Raw genomic sequence first — 19,163 nt, 5'->3', positions numbered from 1 at the left:
ACAGTTGAGTGTCGAATGAATTTTACAAGGAGCTGACAGCTTCAGGGGAAGTGAAGTTTAATGTTGCTTATGCTGAGTCTGTTTGCACTGTTAATATCATAACAGGTTAAATACTTGCTTTTGATGCAGAAGGCTATGTGTTCTACTCCCACAGTATGCAGATGCATTGCTGATACTGTACTGTGTTGTTGTATTTTTACAGGGGTGGGTGTTGTAAATCACATACAACAGAAGTAAGAAAATGTCATGCACAAGAGCATTTGTGCCTCAGTGGAAAGAGCAAAAAATATCATTAATCGAAATTCAGGAGCAGAAAATCATAATCATAATTATGTTCTGTGCTGCATTATAGGAGAAATTGTTTTAAACAAGTAAAGTACATTTTCCAGCATTCAAGATAAAATGCATATTTTTTTCCACTGCAGACAGTGGAGAAGCAAGAGTGGCCAGTTAACAGCACCTGGATTACAATGACATTTTTGATGCTTCATGATGAATGTAGGATAGGGTTTGTCAGTACTTGGGCTAAAAACTGGAAGTCTTAAAACATGCAGTTCACCTAGTTTATTTTGTTGTACATTTACAGCTACTGAGTTGGTCTGATAACACAAAGAGTAAGTCAAGCAAAAAAACTGAAAATAACTTTGAAAAGCTATGTAAGATGCCCATGACTTACACTACATGTGGAAGTAAACTTTTATGATGAAAATGTTGTGAATTGGGCAGTTTTGTCATTACTGTTTCATGTATTTTGTTTCATTGCCTACTGGAAAAATGTTCAAACAATAAATATAAAATGCACTCCAAGTCTAGCAAGTGTGTTGTATTATACAAGTAATACAATATTCAAGAAGGTGTATCGAAGAACACATGTATTTTTCTTGTTTTGTGTGCAAGGGGCCTATGATTTGAAAACAGCCCAAAGGTAATCTTTATCCACCACTGACCAGCTGCATTTTCTTTGGATGTGGTGTGGGTTTCAATGCTGTTTCAATGAATGTGAGTTTCAAGGGCACAGAAGTTTTAATGCCAAGTCTGTTTTCATTGTGAGACAGTATTGCTTTGTTTAGCAGATGTCTATTAGTGTTTCTGCATTGTGCTATAAAATGTAAAAATAAAATCCACATAATCATTGCAGAAGTAAAGCAGTATGCACATTAGTGTTTATGGTAAATAGGGCGAAATAGCCAGGTAATGGGAACAATGAAATGTCTGCAGGGACACACTGGTGCCATATTTTAGTTGTCTATTCTTCAGTTTGCGTTTGAAAGTTGGTATCCCACAATTCCATTGCAGTGGGTGGGATGACGTAATTATGTATGCAAATGTTATGTCAATCAGCATACAGATTTTACCTATTTTTCATGGGCCTTGTCCAGATTTTTCATGTTTCCAGGTTGAGAGGTCTACTAAGAACACGGATACCTATGCAGAACTGTTCGCAGAAACCCTGTGCAAGCATGTTAATAGCTGCACAGAAGCAGCTGTACCCACCACGAAGCAGCACAGAACTAACTCTAAAAACAAGCTACTCTGGTGGAATCACAGAGTCAATAGGCTTCACAACAGAAGGAAGAAAATCATGGTAAAAAATAGGAGGTGCAGCACCCAACAGGATAAAAGCACTCTCATTAAATTAAAACAACTCAGAGAACAATTTGGCCTTTCAGGCCAGGGACAACCACAAGACATTCTTTAGCTTTGTCCACAACCTCAAAGGCAATACACAATTGTGTGCAGAGCTCATTGTAAATGGAGCTACCTGCACTGAGCCAGAAGATATAGCAAACCTCCTGGCTGATAAATTCAGCTCCAGCTTTACCCCTCTCTCCCACCCCTCAGCCTTCCCTCAGGAAAAAATACAATCAAATGCAACTCTCCCTGCTATCATTATGGAATAGGTCCTTAATAATCTCTCTAAGGCTAATTACCGGGCCCAGACAATAACCCAGGATGTCTTCTAAATATTATGAAACATGACCTATCAGGCCATCTGGAATTACTATTTAACTGTAGCCTCCAAACAAGCTTGGTCTCTCATGAATGGAGAACAGCAACATTCATCCCTCTGCACAAAGGTGGGCCATCTACAGACTCTGGAAACTACAAATCCATAAGTCTCACTAGTCATATATGTAAAGCCATGGAAAGAATTATAATGGAAATGATCAATAGTGATATAGTAAACCTCCAGACATTGGACCTAACCCAGTTTGGTTTCACCAAGGGCAGGTCATACCTACTCAACCTGGTGGACATCTTTGAGAAGGTCATGGATAAGGACAAAAAAGTTCACACTGCCTACCTTGACCTGGCTAAGGCATTTAGCACAATGCTCCACTAAGGCATTGTTGAAAAATTCAAGAGGTTGGGTATAAACCTATATGTCACCTGGTGTATAGCCAACTAGCTCAGAGGCAGGTATATAAACAACCCAAAACCAGCAGGAAACTAGATGAAAAGTACAGTTTTGTACCTACCATAAATGTAGATGTCCGATAGATATGCAAATGCAGTCATAACATATGGGTTGTCCTGCCTCAGGCAGCCCTCGGTCGGCCGGATTCCAAAGTCTGGGTCCGACGCCATTTTCTTCAGTGTTTCTTGCCCCAGATGCCAGGTGCCCTCCAAGGAAGGCTGTAATCAAATTGGAAGACAAAAACAGGATTCCAGACAAATAAATGAGCAATAAAACAAATACACCATAACAGATATCCCCAGCTAAGAGAAACAGGGATAGGAGTGGACCCTAGGCATAGAGGGGTATGGAGGGAGGGAAAATCCGACTGCAGTTGCATATCTATCGGACATCTACATTTATGGTAGGTACAAAACTGTACTATGTCCTTCAAGAATGCAACTGCAGTCATAACATATGGATAGAATACCATAGCTTAGCTGGGGGAGGAGGAATGCTCTAGGAAAAAGATGGTGTGGCAATCAAACCCTGCAGGACTGCCGAAGCAAAGCCTGCTCTGGATCTGGAGTATAAAGGGAGATTGTAGTGTTTGGAGAATGTATGCACGGAGCTCCATATAGCAGCTTCTAGAATGTCCTTAGTAGGCACCCCTCTTAAGAATGCTGTAGAGGTGGCTGTAGCTCTGGTGGAATGTGGTCTGACATTGGCTGGAACAGTCTTTCCATGAAAGGAATAACAGAATCTGATGCAATGTCCAATCCATTTTGAAATAGTCTGTTTTGAAATTGATTTTCCTTGGACTGCAGGGGCGTAAGCTACAAAAAGTTGTTCAGACTTCCTACTGGCCAGGTAGTATCGAAGTTGTCTGTGAATGTCCAAGGTATGTAACAGTCTTTCCCCCTTATTCTCAGGATTGGGAAAGAAAGCAGGCAGATGAATAGCTTGATTTAAAGAAACCCTAGATACCACCTTTGGCATAAAAGTAGGGTTGGTCCTTAATGAAACCCTGTCTCTGTGAAAAATTATGAACGGTGGTATTGCCATTAGGGCCTGTAGTTCCGAAACCCTTCTTGCTGAGGTAATTGCCAACAGGAAAGCTGTCTTCCATGAGAGAAATTGCAAGTCAATTGAAGCTGCTGGCTCAAATGGAGGTAGAGTCAGTTTTTCTAGAACAAAATTGAGGTCCCAGGCTGGCACTGGGGCCTTTCTTGGTGGCTTAATGTTCTTGATTCCCCTGAGGAATTGCCTTAGCAAAGAGTGTGAAAAGACAGGAGGATCAGTGCTATATCTAGCTGAAATAGCTGATGCATGTATCTTTATGGAAGAATATGAGAGGCCGTTCTTTAGCATATCTGCCAAATAATCCAAGATGAGTGGGATGTTCAACAATGATGTATCATGTCCCTTGCTGGTATTCCAAATGCTGAATCTCTTCCATTTTGCTAAGTAAACCTTTCTGGTGGATGGTCTTCGAGCCTCTGTTAGTATCCGCTGAACTTCCTTGGAGAGAGACAGGTTGAGGTTATTTATGGGATCTCCCAGGCTGTTAGCTGCAGTGTCTGAAGGTTTGGATGCACTGTTTTGAAATTGTGTTGAGTCAAAAGTAGAGGCCATTGGGGAAGGGCCCACTTCCTGGTGTGACATATGCTCCGCAGTAGTGGATACCAGTGTTGTCTTGGCCAGTCCGGAGCTATTATGATTCCCTTGGGTCTCTCTGCTTTGATCTTTAGTAATACTGAGGTCATCAGTGGCAGAGGTGGGAATGCATAGATCTTCGGATGTAACCTCCACTCATGTGGATCTGTGAAATTCCTGCTTAGGCTGTCCGCCAACACATTGTCTTTGCCTGGAACAAACTGGGATTGTAACTGGATGTTTAGGCTCAGTGATTTTTCCCAAAGATGCATTGTCAGTCTGCAAAGGGGGTAAGAATGGGTGCCCCCTTGCTTGTTTATATACCACATCACAGTGGTGTTGTCTGTCCGTATCAGTAAATGGCCATGCTGAAGTTGGTGTTGAAAGGCCTCGATGGCATGTATTACTGCCAGCATTTCCTTTTGGTTTATATGCAGATGTGTTTCCTTTGGAGACCATTGTCATTGTATACACCTGCCTTCCATGTGCGCCCCCCATCCAAGGTCTGAGGCGTCTGTGGTCATGGTCTGTGTTATCTGTGGTTTTTTGAATGACATACCTGTGTTTGCCTGGCTCACCAACGCCCACCATAGGAATTCCTTTTGTAGGCATGGAATGAGCAGTATGGTTGTCTCCAGGTTATTGCTGTGCTGAGACCAAATGCTTTTTAGGTACCATTGAAGCTTTCTCATGTGTAGTCTTGCTAATGGAACCAGGAGAATGCAGGATGCCATGTAACCCAGGGCCTGTAGGAATCTCCTTGCAGTCATCTGGGTAAGTTTTGCTAAACCTTTGAAGTAATGAGTTAGCTTCTCTTGCTTGTCTTCTGTCAGGTAAGCCATTTGAGAGGCTGTGTCTAATTCTGCCCCTAAGAAGATTATTTGCTGGGATGGCTGCAGTCTTGACTTTTGGACGCTGACTGTGTATCCCAGAGCTTGAAGTAATCGTATGACATAGTCCAAGTTTTTTGTCAATATCAATTTGTTGTCCGCTTGTATGAGGCAGTCGTCCAGGTACGGGTAAATTTGTATCCCCTGGAGCCTGCAATGAGCAATTACTGAAGCCAGGCATTTTGTGAATACTCTGGGCGCAGTAGATAAGCCAAATGGCAATGCTGAGAATTGATAATGCTCTGGCCCTGCAAGAAATCTGAGGTATCTTCTGCAGCTGTGTCTGATAGGGACATGCAGGTATGCCTCCTTGAGGTCCAGAGTAATCAGCCAAGACCCCTTGCCCAGCATGGGAAGGAGTTGCTGTAGAGTCAGCATTTTGAACTTTGGTACTATGAGAAAGGTGTTTAATGCGGACAAATCCAGTATTGGTCTCCATTGAGATTCCTTTCTTGGAACAAGGAACAGTCTTGAGTAAAACCCCTGGCCTTGTTCTTGTTGTGGAACTCTTTCTATTGCTTTCATCCGAGTCAGCAGAGAAATTTGCTTGATAGCCTCTGCCCTCTGGTTTTGTGGTAGGTTTGGCATGCCTTGTTTTCTTGGCAAGGTATGAAAATGGAACCTGTAACCTCTGTCTATAATGTCCAAAATCCATTTGTCCTTTGTCAGTCTGTGCCAATTTTCTGCAAACAGAGATAATTTCCCACCCAAGGGAGCTTCTATTTGTTCCCTGGTAGGTGGAAGTAGAGGAAAGCCATTGAGATTGTGGCTGTGGGGCAGGTGAAACCCCTGCGTCACTTCTTTGGTTTCCTGGCTGCCATTGTCGTCCCCTGTAAGGACCTCTGTATTGTCCTCTTCCTCGGCCACGTCTGTTTTTACCCCTTTGAAACTTTTCTGGATTAGGAAAGGACCAGTTCTTTGAAGGCCAATTCCTACTGAATCTGGGGGGGTTGAACCTGGAGGAAATCTTTCACCATCTGAACTGATTTTGCTTTTTCCTCGATGGACTTTAACACATCCTTAGCATTAGCACCAAAAAGCTTGTTCTTTTCCAAAGGTGCATCCAGAAGTTTTGCCTTTACATGATCTGGTGAGGTTGATCTTTTAACCATGCATGTCTATGTATGACTGCCCCTGTCATAGCTGCCCTACATGAAGCTTCCAGTGCATCATATCCACACTGCAGGAAGTGATTGCTTACTTGCTGAGAGTTATGTACAGCTTCCTGCAAAGCCTTCCTGTCTAAAGGATCAGGAGTGGCCAATGTTTTCTGTAAATCTTCTAACAGGAAATCCTGATATTGTAACATATGAAAAAGGCAATTCAAAGCTCTCATAGATAAGGTAGTGGATGTGTAAACCTTTTTGCCCCATCTCTAATGACCTAGCTTCCCTGTTGGAGGGCAATGGATTTTTAGAGGTGGAAGCTGAAACTCCTTTAGGCCCCTGTGAAATAGTTTCCAAATCAGCAGTATGGGCCCTGAATAAATGGGAATGTGTTTCTGGGACCCTGTAATACCTGTCTGGCTTGGCTGGAGCAGGAGGAAGAGAGTCAGGGGTAACACTAGAGTCAGAATATAAATCATCCAAAACATCAAGTACAGGAGGAATAGCTAAGGGCCTGTGCTGGGGCTTCTTAAGGAAAGTCCGGCTTTCTGGAATCAGAATATTCCTGGCCTTGCCACTTGAAATGTTCCCTCATGGTATGCAGGACTTCCCCAAAAGAAATATCCTCAGGAGGGGAGGCCGAGGGGATGGAATCCTCTGCATCCGAGTCCTCATAGGTCTGGAAGAGCTCTTCCTGGCCATCAGAGTGGACAGAGTCCTCAGAATCTTCATCTGATGGAATAGGGTCAGAGGGTTCAACCAGGGGCCTTTTATCAGAAGGAGGCTGGGATCCTCTCTCAGGATGGGCCTGTGAACCTCTAATCATAGAAATTAAGTCAGCAGCCATAGTCATAATTTGTGTCTCTGGAGTAGGCTGAGGTAAGGTTTTAGTAGTAAGATGCTTAGTTTTGCTGGCTGCCTTAGCCCTAGTGTAGGCCTTAATAGACATGGCCATAGGAGGCCTGGCAGCTCCACGTGCAGGAGTGACCTTGTCTACTGCAATGGTCTCGGGCATTTCCTCGGTTTCGGTATCTGGAGGAAAATCAATAACTGGCGGAGTGATATCCGGAATCGGAGTCGTCAGTAATGTGGTGTCTTCGGTTCGGAGCGGTGGAGAGACCGTCTGAGAGGAAACCGGAGCACTCGCAGTAGGTTTTGGCGTGGAGTCGGTGGTAGACGCGGGCCGAGGATGTCGGTCCCGGTCTTTTCGTTTCTTGGGAGTTTGCGATGTCGGAGGTTCCGATGGCATTGTGTAAGCAAATTTTTCGCCAAAAAAATCTTCAGCAAACTCCGCCCGGCGCCTGAGAGTGCGCTTGTTGAAGCGAGCACAGGCTACACAGGCCGAGACATCGTGGTCTGGGCCAAGGCAAGGAAGACAGTAAGAGTGGAAATCCTTATGAGGTATTTGTTTACCACAAGAAAGACAATTGTTAACTTTTTCAGTAATGTCTGACATCGGCTGAGGCAAGAAAAGGTCCCCAACGGGGTACTTAGCTTTTTTGATGACTTCGGAATCGAAGAATACAGGAGCTGACCGACCGGCACTTGCGAACTGCTTCTGCTTCGGGCACCACGCGGCAAGAAAGACTGAAGAAAATGGCGTCGGCTGATGCTTATGTACTCCAGCCGCTCTGACGGAGAGAAATGCGACATCAGCCGACGTCGGACCCAGACTTTGGAATCCGGCCGACCGAGGGCTGCCTGAGGCAGGACAACCCATATGTTATGACTGCAGTTGCATTCTTGAAGGACATCAAGGCACAGCTATGGGGGCAGCTTTTGCCCCTATGTATGCAAATCCTGCTATGGGCCTTTTTGAGTCTGAATTTTTATATAGGAACTATTTTTTTCATAAATATGTTATTAAATATTATAGGTTTGTGGATGATTTGATTTTTTTGTTGGAAGGTGGTGAAGCTTTAGTAGATCAATTTATTTTAGATCTACATAATAATAGATTTTCCTTGAAATTTGATAGGTTTAAAAAGGGTGTTTCTATTTCTTTTCTTGACATGTTGAACATTGTTAATGGTAAAGACCTAGTCACATCAGTTAATAGAAAGTTTGATGGAGGTATACAATATGTTCATGGCACTAGCTGTCACCCTCCCCATACAATAGAAGCTCTACCATATGGAGAAATGGTAAGAATTTCTAGATTATGTAATAATGAGGTTGTATTTAAAAAGGAACTTAGTTTATTAATGGAAATGTTTTATCAGAGGGGCTATAGTGAGGAAATAATAATAAATAGCTATAGGCGGTTTTTTGGATATAGGTGTAAAAAAGTTACTAATAATTTGTTTAATAGAGATCTAGTAAAGTACAATGATCTGAATAATAAACAGAAAGATGTGTTATATTTTGTTACAACCTTTGGTTGTTTTAGTGTTGAATTGGTTAAAATGATTAACCATTTTTGGAAATATTTTAGTTCTTTAAGTAGTGTGTCATTATGGTTGAATGCACATCTTAAATTTTCTTATAGAAGGGGGAAAAATATTAAAGATTTTCTAGTAAAAAGTAGATTTATTATGCCTGTAGCCAGTGTACAATACAGTCTATCTATGAAGGGTACTTCTAGATGTGGCAAATGTAAAGCCTGTAATTTTATAGTTTCTCATTTTTCTTGTATTAATAATGTTAGTTTTAAAACATGTAATGTTTTTAATTGTAATTCTGAAGGGGTGATATATGCACTTAAATGCCCTTGTGATAAATTTTATATTGGAGAGACCAAAAGGGCTTTTAAGGTTAGGCTTTTGGAGCATGCTAGGGACATTATTAATAATAAGGAAGAAAGTTCTGTGGCTATGCATTTTAGAAATTTTCATCAGCGTAAAAATGAGGGGTTACAAGGTACTGTTTTGGAGCAAATACATCATTCACGTCATGTCAGTGTTAATATTAAACAAACTTTATTATATAAAGAAGCTGTATGTATTTTGAAATTTAATACTTTATATCCCCATGGTCTTAATGAAGACCTTAATTGGAGAGCACTGATTTGATGTAATGAATTGAATTAATTTATATTTAATTGATTTATTGTATAATTGTTTTATGAATAAGTATAAATTTAGTGCTGGTATTTGTAAGGTTTATACTCCTTGAAGGCTACGGCCGAGACGTCAGAGACAGAGAAATAAATTTGTTACCGAAGTTGTGGATTCTTTTATTGTTTCATCTAGCTCAGAGGCAGGACCCAGGAAGTTAGAATTGGGAGTCCACCTCTACAAAGAGGCCAGTGACAAGTGGAGTTCCTCAGGGACTGGAGCTTAGCTTAGACCACTCCTTTTTGGAATTTACTTCTCTGAACTCAAGGCCAATGCCAATGGTCTCTGGCTGACAATTTGCAGATGACTGCAAATTAGGAGCCATCATGGAATCCCACACTGACAAATGCTCTTCAGAAAGGGCTGACAAACCAGTGTCAGAGACATGGACTAAAACTAAATGCCAAGAAATGCATAATATCCTTCAGGGAGTTATCCACCCCTGGTAACTATCACATTGACAACACTCTCCTTTAAGTTGACCCAATAGTCAGGGACTTTGGGATGCACAGAGACAATAATCTAACCTTTGACAATCACATGTCTACAGTAGTGAGGAAATCATTCTATGTTGTGCAACTTATAAACAAAGGTATGGCATCTAAATCTAAGGAATTTATTGTTCCACTGCATTCAGCATTCATCAGACCTATTATTGAGTAAAATCCCCCCTTTGGTATGTTCCTAACCAGGCATATCCAACAACTGGAACATCCACAGAGGTTCCTCACTAAATGAATACAGGCATAAGTAAAATGTCCTATGCAGAGCGCCTCACGGCCCTATCCATGTAGTCAGTCTCCTACAGGCTTTTGAGGGGAAATCTATGCTTGGCATACAGAGCATTGTCAGACCCCACTCTGATGGACTTCCTGCATATCCACAAAACAAACCGCACCAGAATTACCCGTTCTAAAGACTTACACCTTTGTCTGTGATATAAATAGGACCTGCTGGAGAGACAGGTATGTATCCCAGAGACTACGCTGTCACTGGAGCAGGCTTCCCCATCCATACGAAGCATAGTTCTACAGTAACCCAATTCAAGTGCAACTTGAACAATTCGATGGGGAACAGGAAATTCATCCCTGGTCTGGCACCTATGTCTCTAATGGACATAGGCAGCCTGTAAATGGTTCATCTCCCAAGCCTCTGCTTACATTTATCAAGGTTACCAGAACTTGTCAAGAGATTTTGGATGCATGGCTAGGCTTAAAAAGGCCCTTGTGGTCATTAGTCTAGTAAACAACTATGAATTTATGAACATCACATGCATATACTAACTACTGTGGTGCTTAACACATGTGAGGGATCGATCTATTGCTGCTATACAAAAAGCTTTGTGGATTCTTTTGCACCTAAAGTTTACATTCAGTAGAAATGTGCTGCTACCACTATGCTAAAAATGTAATAAAACTACAGTAGCATGGAAAAAATATAACTTTGTTGTCCAGTATTTCACTCTATCCAAGTAAAATTGTAAGTGATTCCTGATTATCAAACAGCAATGTAAATAAATATGCTTAGAAAACTGGGTTAGACATTCCATGATGTCACAGGGCTCATGGCAAATAGAAGGGATTCTGTGTGCCACAGAAATTGAGTAACATCATATGTGCTTACAACACAGAATCTCATTCAACCAATAAAAAAATTTCACAGAACCTCAGGGAAAGTAATACAGACTTCTTGGGGGAGCAGCCCTAATGGGGGTTGGGAAGAACACACAGAGGTGAATGGCTTGATTTAAAGAAATTTCTGAAACCATATTGAGCATACAGGAGGCATTGGTTTTCAATGCGACTCTCTCCCTGTGGAAGACGAAAAATGACACCTTGTACATCCGGGCTTGAAGTTCAAAAACACACCTGGCTGAAATGATTGCTAAAAGCAGGACTGTTTTCCAAGTCAATAGTTTAATAGGGGCTGAGGCTGCCAGATCAAAGTGTAGCAGAGTATGCTTTCTAAATACAAAATTCAGGTCCCAAGAGGGGCAGATTCATTTCTTGGTGGCCTGATGTACATTCACCCCTTCAGAAATTGTTTCATGTGGTGGTGGGAATAATTAAGTGGGGAAAATGGGAGGCAGGCTGAAATGACAGAAGTATGAACCTTAAAGCTTGAAAAGTTGAGAGGTATTCAAGTGTTTGCTTTAGTTTGCTAGAAAAGAAAGAATACCACTGGAATGGCACCAGATAGAAAAATGTTGGGAAAGTCAAAAAATCTCTCCAACCAGAGACTGGTTGACCATCTCAGCTGAATGCTGAGAATCTAAGCATTTATAAATGTAGATTATCCAGGAAAGGCTTGACATTTACATTTTTTTTATTTAGTCTACATGTTTTTCATAGAGATGAGGAAACAGTCACAGGATTACCCGGCACCTCAAAGCTTTAATAATGATGGCAATTACAGTTAGAAAAAGACAATTTAGTTGATAAAATTAAAGACTTTAAACAGCACACCGGCAATTTAAGCATTCCAGACCATCTGGTTCAACTAGAAATGAAATCTTAAAAAGTGGAGTAATTGTGCCAGTCTTACCAGTTCATTTTGTGTGTGTGTGTAGGGAGGACATGTGATGCTTTCTTAATGTCTAGTAGTATTATTGGAGGCTGGAGCGCTGTAGCCAAGAAAAAGGAGGGGGTACTAGCTGATTATCTGAAATTAAGTGCTAGCAAGGAAACAGATGTATACAAGTTGCACTTTCATCACTGCATAGAAGTTAAGGACCAGCTAAAGGAAAGGCTTCCTTACAGTATGGATGGGACCATACCAAGATGGCCCGACCTTCTCTTATAGTTTCAGGCACTATGGAGGCATAACAGGATCAGACTCATGGTAGACAAAAAAAAAAAAAGTTTTTGATTACTGTGTAAGCAGTGATGGCAGAAAGAGAAAAAACAATCCACTCAGTCTGTTCATCTTCTTTCAATAGTTGACCTGTACAGTTGTTGGGGTCATAAATCAGTACCACAGCATCCCATCACTTTCCTGCATCATTCAGAAGCTCTATCCAGTTATACTCTTTTCTGTTACATACTTTGAGAGGTTTCTCAAATGCAATCTGCAGTGCCTATACTCTAAACCTTCTTTGATGAAATTATGATTTTTTTTGCCTACCATCTCAAATGCATTTACTGTGAAAAAGGAAGGTTTACAGCGGGCAATGCTGGGTAGCAAGGAGTACCATTTATCACTGTACAACACAGTTCTGCTAGTTACATTTGTCAGAGGGATTTAAATATCTCAGACATGTATATTCTAACAAATACAAAAGCATTTTATTTCTTTTATGAGAATACACAGGGTCAGACTGAACAGACATGCAGAATGTATGCTGTACTCCTTTAAAACAATTCATCTGTTTTGCTCTAGTAACATCAGCTAGCATCCCACTTCAAGAGTTGTAGAGGTTATCAAGTTACCAGTTTTCAGTCATGCTGCAGTTTAACATGCTTAGGTTTTTTACCCCATTAACAGTACAGTAATGGATAGTTTGTTAAATAATCTTTTTACATTATATAAAATAATGCATCAAAACACAGAGAAGCAGGCTTTCAATCCAATCGGTACCTGGAAGTCTTGAGGTTTATTTGGCAGTGATCTTCCAGTCTTACTTTTCCTTGTGATGCGTTTTGCAGCTGCTGAAGTCTGTCCAGCCATTCCTGCAGCTGAAGGAACACTTCCTCCTCCTCCTCCTCCTCCACCACCAGCGTACTCAGTCGCATCTTCATCTCCATCACCTCCACCATCTATGATTTAAACATTTTTTTTTATTAGCCCAAAAGTAATGCTTACTTCCAGATTTAATGAAAAACAAACTGAGGCGACCAGAAAATTCTTCTTTGTAACTTGCCAGAGTTCTTTAACCAAATGACAACTTTTATTGCTTCAGAAAAAGTAGCAAATGCTTAAAAACGTTATACTGCTGCTGTTTAATTTACAATATATTTTAGCCCATTCAGCACACTTACCACTTGAATAGTAAACAAACAAACTCATTCAGCTTTTTCTATAATGCCCTTCTTTAAATTGCATACATCTCTTATTGTACAACTTCCTTTCAACTCAAGACACACCTTAATTAGCAGGGATCTCAGGAGGTGCTCTGTACTGATAGCAAACATCACCCCACCCTCTTTGTAATCCAGAAAATACAAAGTCAGATACTTAAATATCATGGGGCATGGCAAATGCTTCCCTCTATCAAATAACCTGTTGTTAACCTTTGGACTTTTTGAAGACTAACTTTCTTATAAGATGACTGCACAAAGCACATCTTACCTGCAGTGAGAGAAGATTATCAAAATAAAAGCACAAATGCAGGCTGCAGAAAAAGGCAGCTATGGCCTTCTGTTTACCAGTTTCCATTAGATCGTAAAACAGTTTTGTTTCAACCTATGACTTCATGAAATTACTGTATTATTTTATTGTAGGGGTCATTTTGTATTTACTGTTTTACTTGTATTTATCTTCCAAAGTGTCTAGACAAGGGCACGTAGATAAAAACTGATCATCTTATGTATTTTCCCTTTGCAGTGTGGCACAATCACTTCTGCACTGTAGACTACATTTCTACACTCCTTGTCTGTATTTCAACTAACTCTTTGGCATTACTTTCCATGCATGCACCCTTTTATCTGTGAAGAATTTTTTTTGCCTTAGTAAAATTAGAATCTTGGGCATAACACTTACATTATTGAAGTGCATGTGTGTTTTGTTGGATTCACTACGAGTGTGCTATGTTGTCAGACCTCAAATCACAGTTTAATGACAAGAAGTGCTGATAAATGACAGCTCGTGTACACAAATGTACTTGAGCATGCTAAGTTATGAGAAAGTCACACAGCATATAATATAATATATATATATATATATATATATATATTTTTTTTTTAAACAGTTAGGAAGGCCTACTGCAACTCTTACAGGATTGAATTTGTTCCTCACACCATTCTAGTTTTCTCACTCCAAGGTGGCTGCACCTTGGAGAAAAAAAAACAAAAAAAAAAATCAGTAATAAACAAAAGTAAAACCGTCTTGCTCTTTCTCAACGGGTGTGGTATCAGACCTCACACTAAACATTACCCTTCAGAACTACAACCTCACTCTTATGTGAAATCGGTGACAGGCACAAATAACTGCCATCATGAGCTACCATGATCAAGTAACAGTGATGGGATAACAGACTGCGACCTGCCTCGAAGAAAATTTATGAAAAAAATATTACATAACTAGAATAAAACTTGTGATGGGAGTGCTACAAAACACATCATTTACTAGCATCACAGCCAAAAGGCAAATACGTACACATCTGGATGATGAAAGCATACTTCTGTATGACAGGGATAAGGACTGGACCTCAAAGGTCATTCTACTGTAATGTTCTTGTTACACTAAAGGTAGAAAATATTTGTTTGATGTATAGTACCATGGGAACTTTACAGCATACCCATAACTAAATTAGGTATAAACAGTTAAAGACAACATGAAAAAAATGTTGAATGGTTGAAAAGTTCAGACATACCTCTCAATCTCAAGAAATCTGGACAAAGCCATGAATAAAAGTGGACAAAGGCCAGAAAATAGTGAAATTTTTTAAATCTTGCACTTAGAAATGTAGAGAGTTGATAAAATAACAGGGTTTGCATCAGCATGAATTTCCTTAAGGATATGATATCTGAAACTCAAATGTCAGTCATTATTTTCTAACTTTAGTCTAATGATTTGCCAGCACTTTACCAGAAAACAATAATTTTATAAAAAAAAGGACCAAAAATATGAGGCCAAAATCTGGATATTCTTCAAAAATCTGTATTGTTGAAAGGTATGTTGATTCAAACAAGCAAGCATAACACGTAAAAAACTTGAAAATTCACCACATTATGTAATACTTCATTACAGTAGCTTACTGTAAAGATAAAAGCCAAAAGATCATCTCACATGCTGTTGAAAGTGTAGCCAAGTTCATGCAGCCACTTAAAATGTGTACTCATGGAGGCCTGGTGTTGTCATGGACCATATTATAATGTGCACCTGGCACGTAAATACAAATGCTATGAATTGTTACATCTGCATGTCACTGAAATGCAACAAAAGTACCCATCTTCATTTTTCATATGTCTATTATAAACCAAGTCTGACTTTTATATGTAGTTAGATGTTTACATACATATATACAAATATTTCAAGCATGGGCAATAATGCTCTTCTAGCCTGTCAATATATCAAAACAGTTGCTCCCATAATAAGCTTCCAGGGTATTCTTAAAAATATCTAAACTAGTGTTGCAATGTAATTTGGTAGTCTATTCCATGAATCAGCTACTTTCTCAGAGAACCAATTAGTGCACTTCTCGTTCTTAGAGAATGTTCTAGATAGGTAGATTCTCTACCACTTTTCGATAACCCCAAATATTCCCGCAGGTAGTTGTCTCTATATCCCCTATATGTAAGGTCTCCTCAGATATCTATATGAAACACTATACAAGATTGGATATTTTAGTCTTTCATAACAACTTAAATTTTCAACATAGACTGTTTTTCATATGAAAAATTATTTTTCTGTATGTCATTTCAGGAATGATTTGTGATATATAGCTAATAATGACAATCTTTGATTTCCACTAATTTTACCACTTAATGCTAGTATTTGATTTGCTAATTGTATTTCAGAGGACAGAGATTTTCTGAAAGCTCAGCAGTGACTGTTTTATTAATGTTAGTTACTTTAATGTATACATTAAGTTTGCTTTATAATTTTAGCTACAAGCAGTTTTACATCTTTTTGCTAAATGGCCTGGGTCATGACTGAAAAGGGCCACTGGACCAGTTCATTTACCATCCCACTTAAAATAATAAACACACCATCATTCAATCACTTGGTGCATTTGCTATGTACATATTTCCAGTTAACCACTAGACAAGTAACTCCTGTCACATACACTACAAATAAAAAAATCACTTGTAAGGAGGACAAATTCTCAAACCTCAGTTACATGTACTTCACCTTAACTGGATAACATATGATCAATAGAGATGATCTAGTAAGCCTACAGACAATGGACCCAACCCGATTTGGTTTCAAGGGCAGATCATACCTATTCAACCTGGTGGACTTCTTTGAGAAGGTCACCAAAGCAATGTATGAGGGGCAAAAATCATTCATACTGCCCACCTTGACTTGGCCAAAGCATTTGACACAATGCCCACTTAGGCATTGTTGACAAACTCAAGAGGTTAAGTACAAACCCGTATGTCACCTGATGGATACCCAACTGGCTCAGAGACAGTTCCCAGGAAGTTAGAATTTGGAATCCACCTCTACAGAGAGGCCAGTCACAAGTGGAGTCGCTCAGGGACTGGCCCTTGGACCACTCATTTTTGGCATTTACTTCTCTGAAATCAAGGCCAATGTCAATAGTCTCAATTGCAATTAGGAGCCATCACTGAATCCCAGACTGACAAATATTTTCAGGAAGGGCCAACACAAACTGGTGTCAGAGCCATGGACTAAAACTAAATGCCAAGAAATGCATAATAATATTCTTCGGGGAGTTATCCACCCCTGGTAACTAACATTTATCAAGGGTATCAGAACTTATCAGAGATTTGTGATGCATGGCTAGTCTTATAAAGGCCCCTGTGGTCGTTAGCCTAGTAAATACCTATGAGTATACACACATATGTGTATGCATACACAATGGTAAAGAATAGAGCTGACTGCTGTAAACAGTATCACAGGCAAATAAACTGCATGGCTATGTAGCAGAGATGTGCAGTGGTTACTATTGCTCCTAAACACCACTTGATTCGTTGGTTCAGTTCTCTACAGGAGTGCCTGCTGCAAAGATTGTATGCATCCTTCCTGTGTTTGCGTGGATTTTCTCAAAGTGCTCTGGTTTCCTCCCACAGTCTAAACACATCTTTGTGTGAAATGGTAATGCTTTAACCTATCCATAGGCATGCATGCCCTGTGAAAGCAGGTGCATGTGTTCATGCGTGTGTGTGTGTGTGTGTGTGTGTGTGTGTGTGTGTGTGTGTGTGTGTGTGTGTGTGTGTGTATATACACTGTGATGTGTTACAGCCCTGTTCAGGATGAACTTCTATGCCTCACGTCCACTAAGTAACAGGATAGGCTCTGACTCTGCTGTGAGCTTGCATGGATTAATCACTTCAGAGAATGAATGAATTAATGTTATCCATGTGTCTTAATCTTACAAATCAGAAATACTGCTTCATTTAACAAAATACAAATCCTTCAAAAGACCCATTCTAACAACAATGATATCAAACTGCCCTAGCCCCTACACTATCCACCATACATTTCGACCTAATATCACAAGAAATGTGGACAAAACCTAAAATACTATAGGAATAAAGGCCCCAAAATTGGGGCAGATGTTATATATTGTTCTCTATAAACTTAGGAAGTTGCTAGAATAACTATTTGTGTAGGCATGCATTCGCTGAAAGATATAAAGTCTGAAACTCAAATACACTTCATTGTTTAGTGACTTCAAGCCTCAGTTTGCCAAAAAAACACAAATTTCCTCAAGGACCTTGTAATATCTCAGGCCTTTTAGCGGCTGGAGGCTGGGAGTCTGATGTAGTAGATGCAAAGGCATTCAAGGAAAAAAAATGAGGCAAAAATCTGGACAGACGAAAGGTATGGTAGCTACTTCATTTAAAAGTTCTTCAAAAGATTTCAACTAAACCAAACTTTTCACATTTAACTAAAAATAAATTTAAAATAATGAATGCAATAGTAAAAAAAAGATGCATATACAACTCAGAACTGCATACTAATACCAGTTTCTTTTTGTCTGCACTGCAATATACACCTCCCACTATGATCCCCCAGTCAGATAAAGACTGACTGCTATACCAGTTGTATATAATCTGCATTTATATAATACTTTGCTGTTGGCCTTATGCAAAGTTACACAGCTGGGCCTGCCCCCCCCCATCACCACCTGAAACATTCACAACACCAGGTGTGCTACAGAAAATGACAGTGAGCAAAAGAAAGCTACTCCAAGTCACTATGTCACACACACTACCAGCACTTTGGCAGGTCAAACTCCATCATTAATTACTCTCTTTCTGATTTGCCTGTTGCAAACCACGACTACTGAAGCTCAGCTAACAGCTCGTGACAATCACTCAGTCTATAATTCCACTATAGATTCTTGTTCAGGTTCTTTGTGCTTGACTTTGACATTCTTATTTTTCTGGCCTCATCTCTGTAAGCTCTTGAAGGTTGCTGCTTCCTTACATTCCATTAAAACGCTTCAGCTAAAAGACAAGTTCATATTTAATCAATGACTTTATAAAAAGCACATGGTTCCTTAAGCAAAGGCAAGTAAAATTTTGTTATGGCCATAGTATCTGATCTGGCTGCAGAACATTATAATGTGGATTACGCTTCACTCTTCAACAATTAGTGTGATCTAAGACTTGTGTACTACATGGGTTTGTGTAAGTTCATTGTTGAATGCAGTTCTGCATTGCATTGTATTCTATCACTTTAGAAAAGCAGCATCTGTGATTTTACCACATAAGTGTGTGATTAGAAAGAGGCCAAGGCCAAGTTTTTTGGACGATAGAGAAATAATTCAAATATTACACCCATGTTTGCTGAACAGCTGCTTTATCAACAAATAACACTGTGATAATTGTTATGAGATCACTCTATAAGGGTGGTACTGATTCAGCTGCAAATGCAACTTCCTACACTTAATCACAATTCTCTGTGTCATGCTTCCATATAAATACTAAATTCCTGTCAATTTGGATACAGCCTTAAAAGGCAACCTTTCCATGGTTTGAAGCACTTAAATAAATGTTAACATAATCAACTGCAACATCCTGTGCTGGTGACATGAAAACATGGAGAACAATGACTTTCTTTTTTATTTTACTTTGTGAGAGGGAATATACTAAAAGTCAAAATGCAGGAAGAAATTCTACCACATTATCTAAAGGCAAGGAAACTACATAATCAGGCAAATACAACTGGGGGATATAACACTGAAGTAGTTATGCACATCTCA

At 39.8% G+C, this 19,163-nt stretch overlaps 1 protein-coding gene across 1 annotated transcript in view; it reads right to left on the bottom strand.

Annotated features, from left to right (window-relative positions):
• LOC122788742 (myoferlin-like) overlaps positions 1–19,163 on the bottom strand; it is a 1,037,182-nt gene that overhangs the window by 420,377 nt on the left and 597,642 nt on the right. The window contains exon 7 of the mRNA XM_044055636.1: positions 12,683–12,861. Within this exon, the coding sequence (XP_043911571.1) occupies positions 12,683–12,861 (179 nt within the window). The remainder of the gene's footprint in view (positions 1–12,682; positions 12,862–19,163) is intronic.

Source organism: Protopterus annectens, chromosome 14.part0 (assembly GCF_019279795.1).
Source record: "Protopterus annectens isolate FY-2018-M chromosome 14.part0, PAN1.0, whole genome shotgun sequence".
Taxonomy (NCBI): Eukaryota; Metazoa; Chordata; order Ceratodontiformes; family Protopteridae; genus Protopterus; species Protopterus annectens.
Note: the sequence above shows the minus strand (reverse complement) of the source record. Positions and strands in the feature narration are given on the sequence as shown.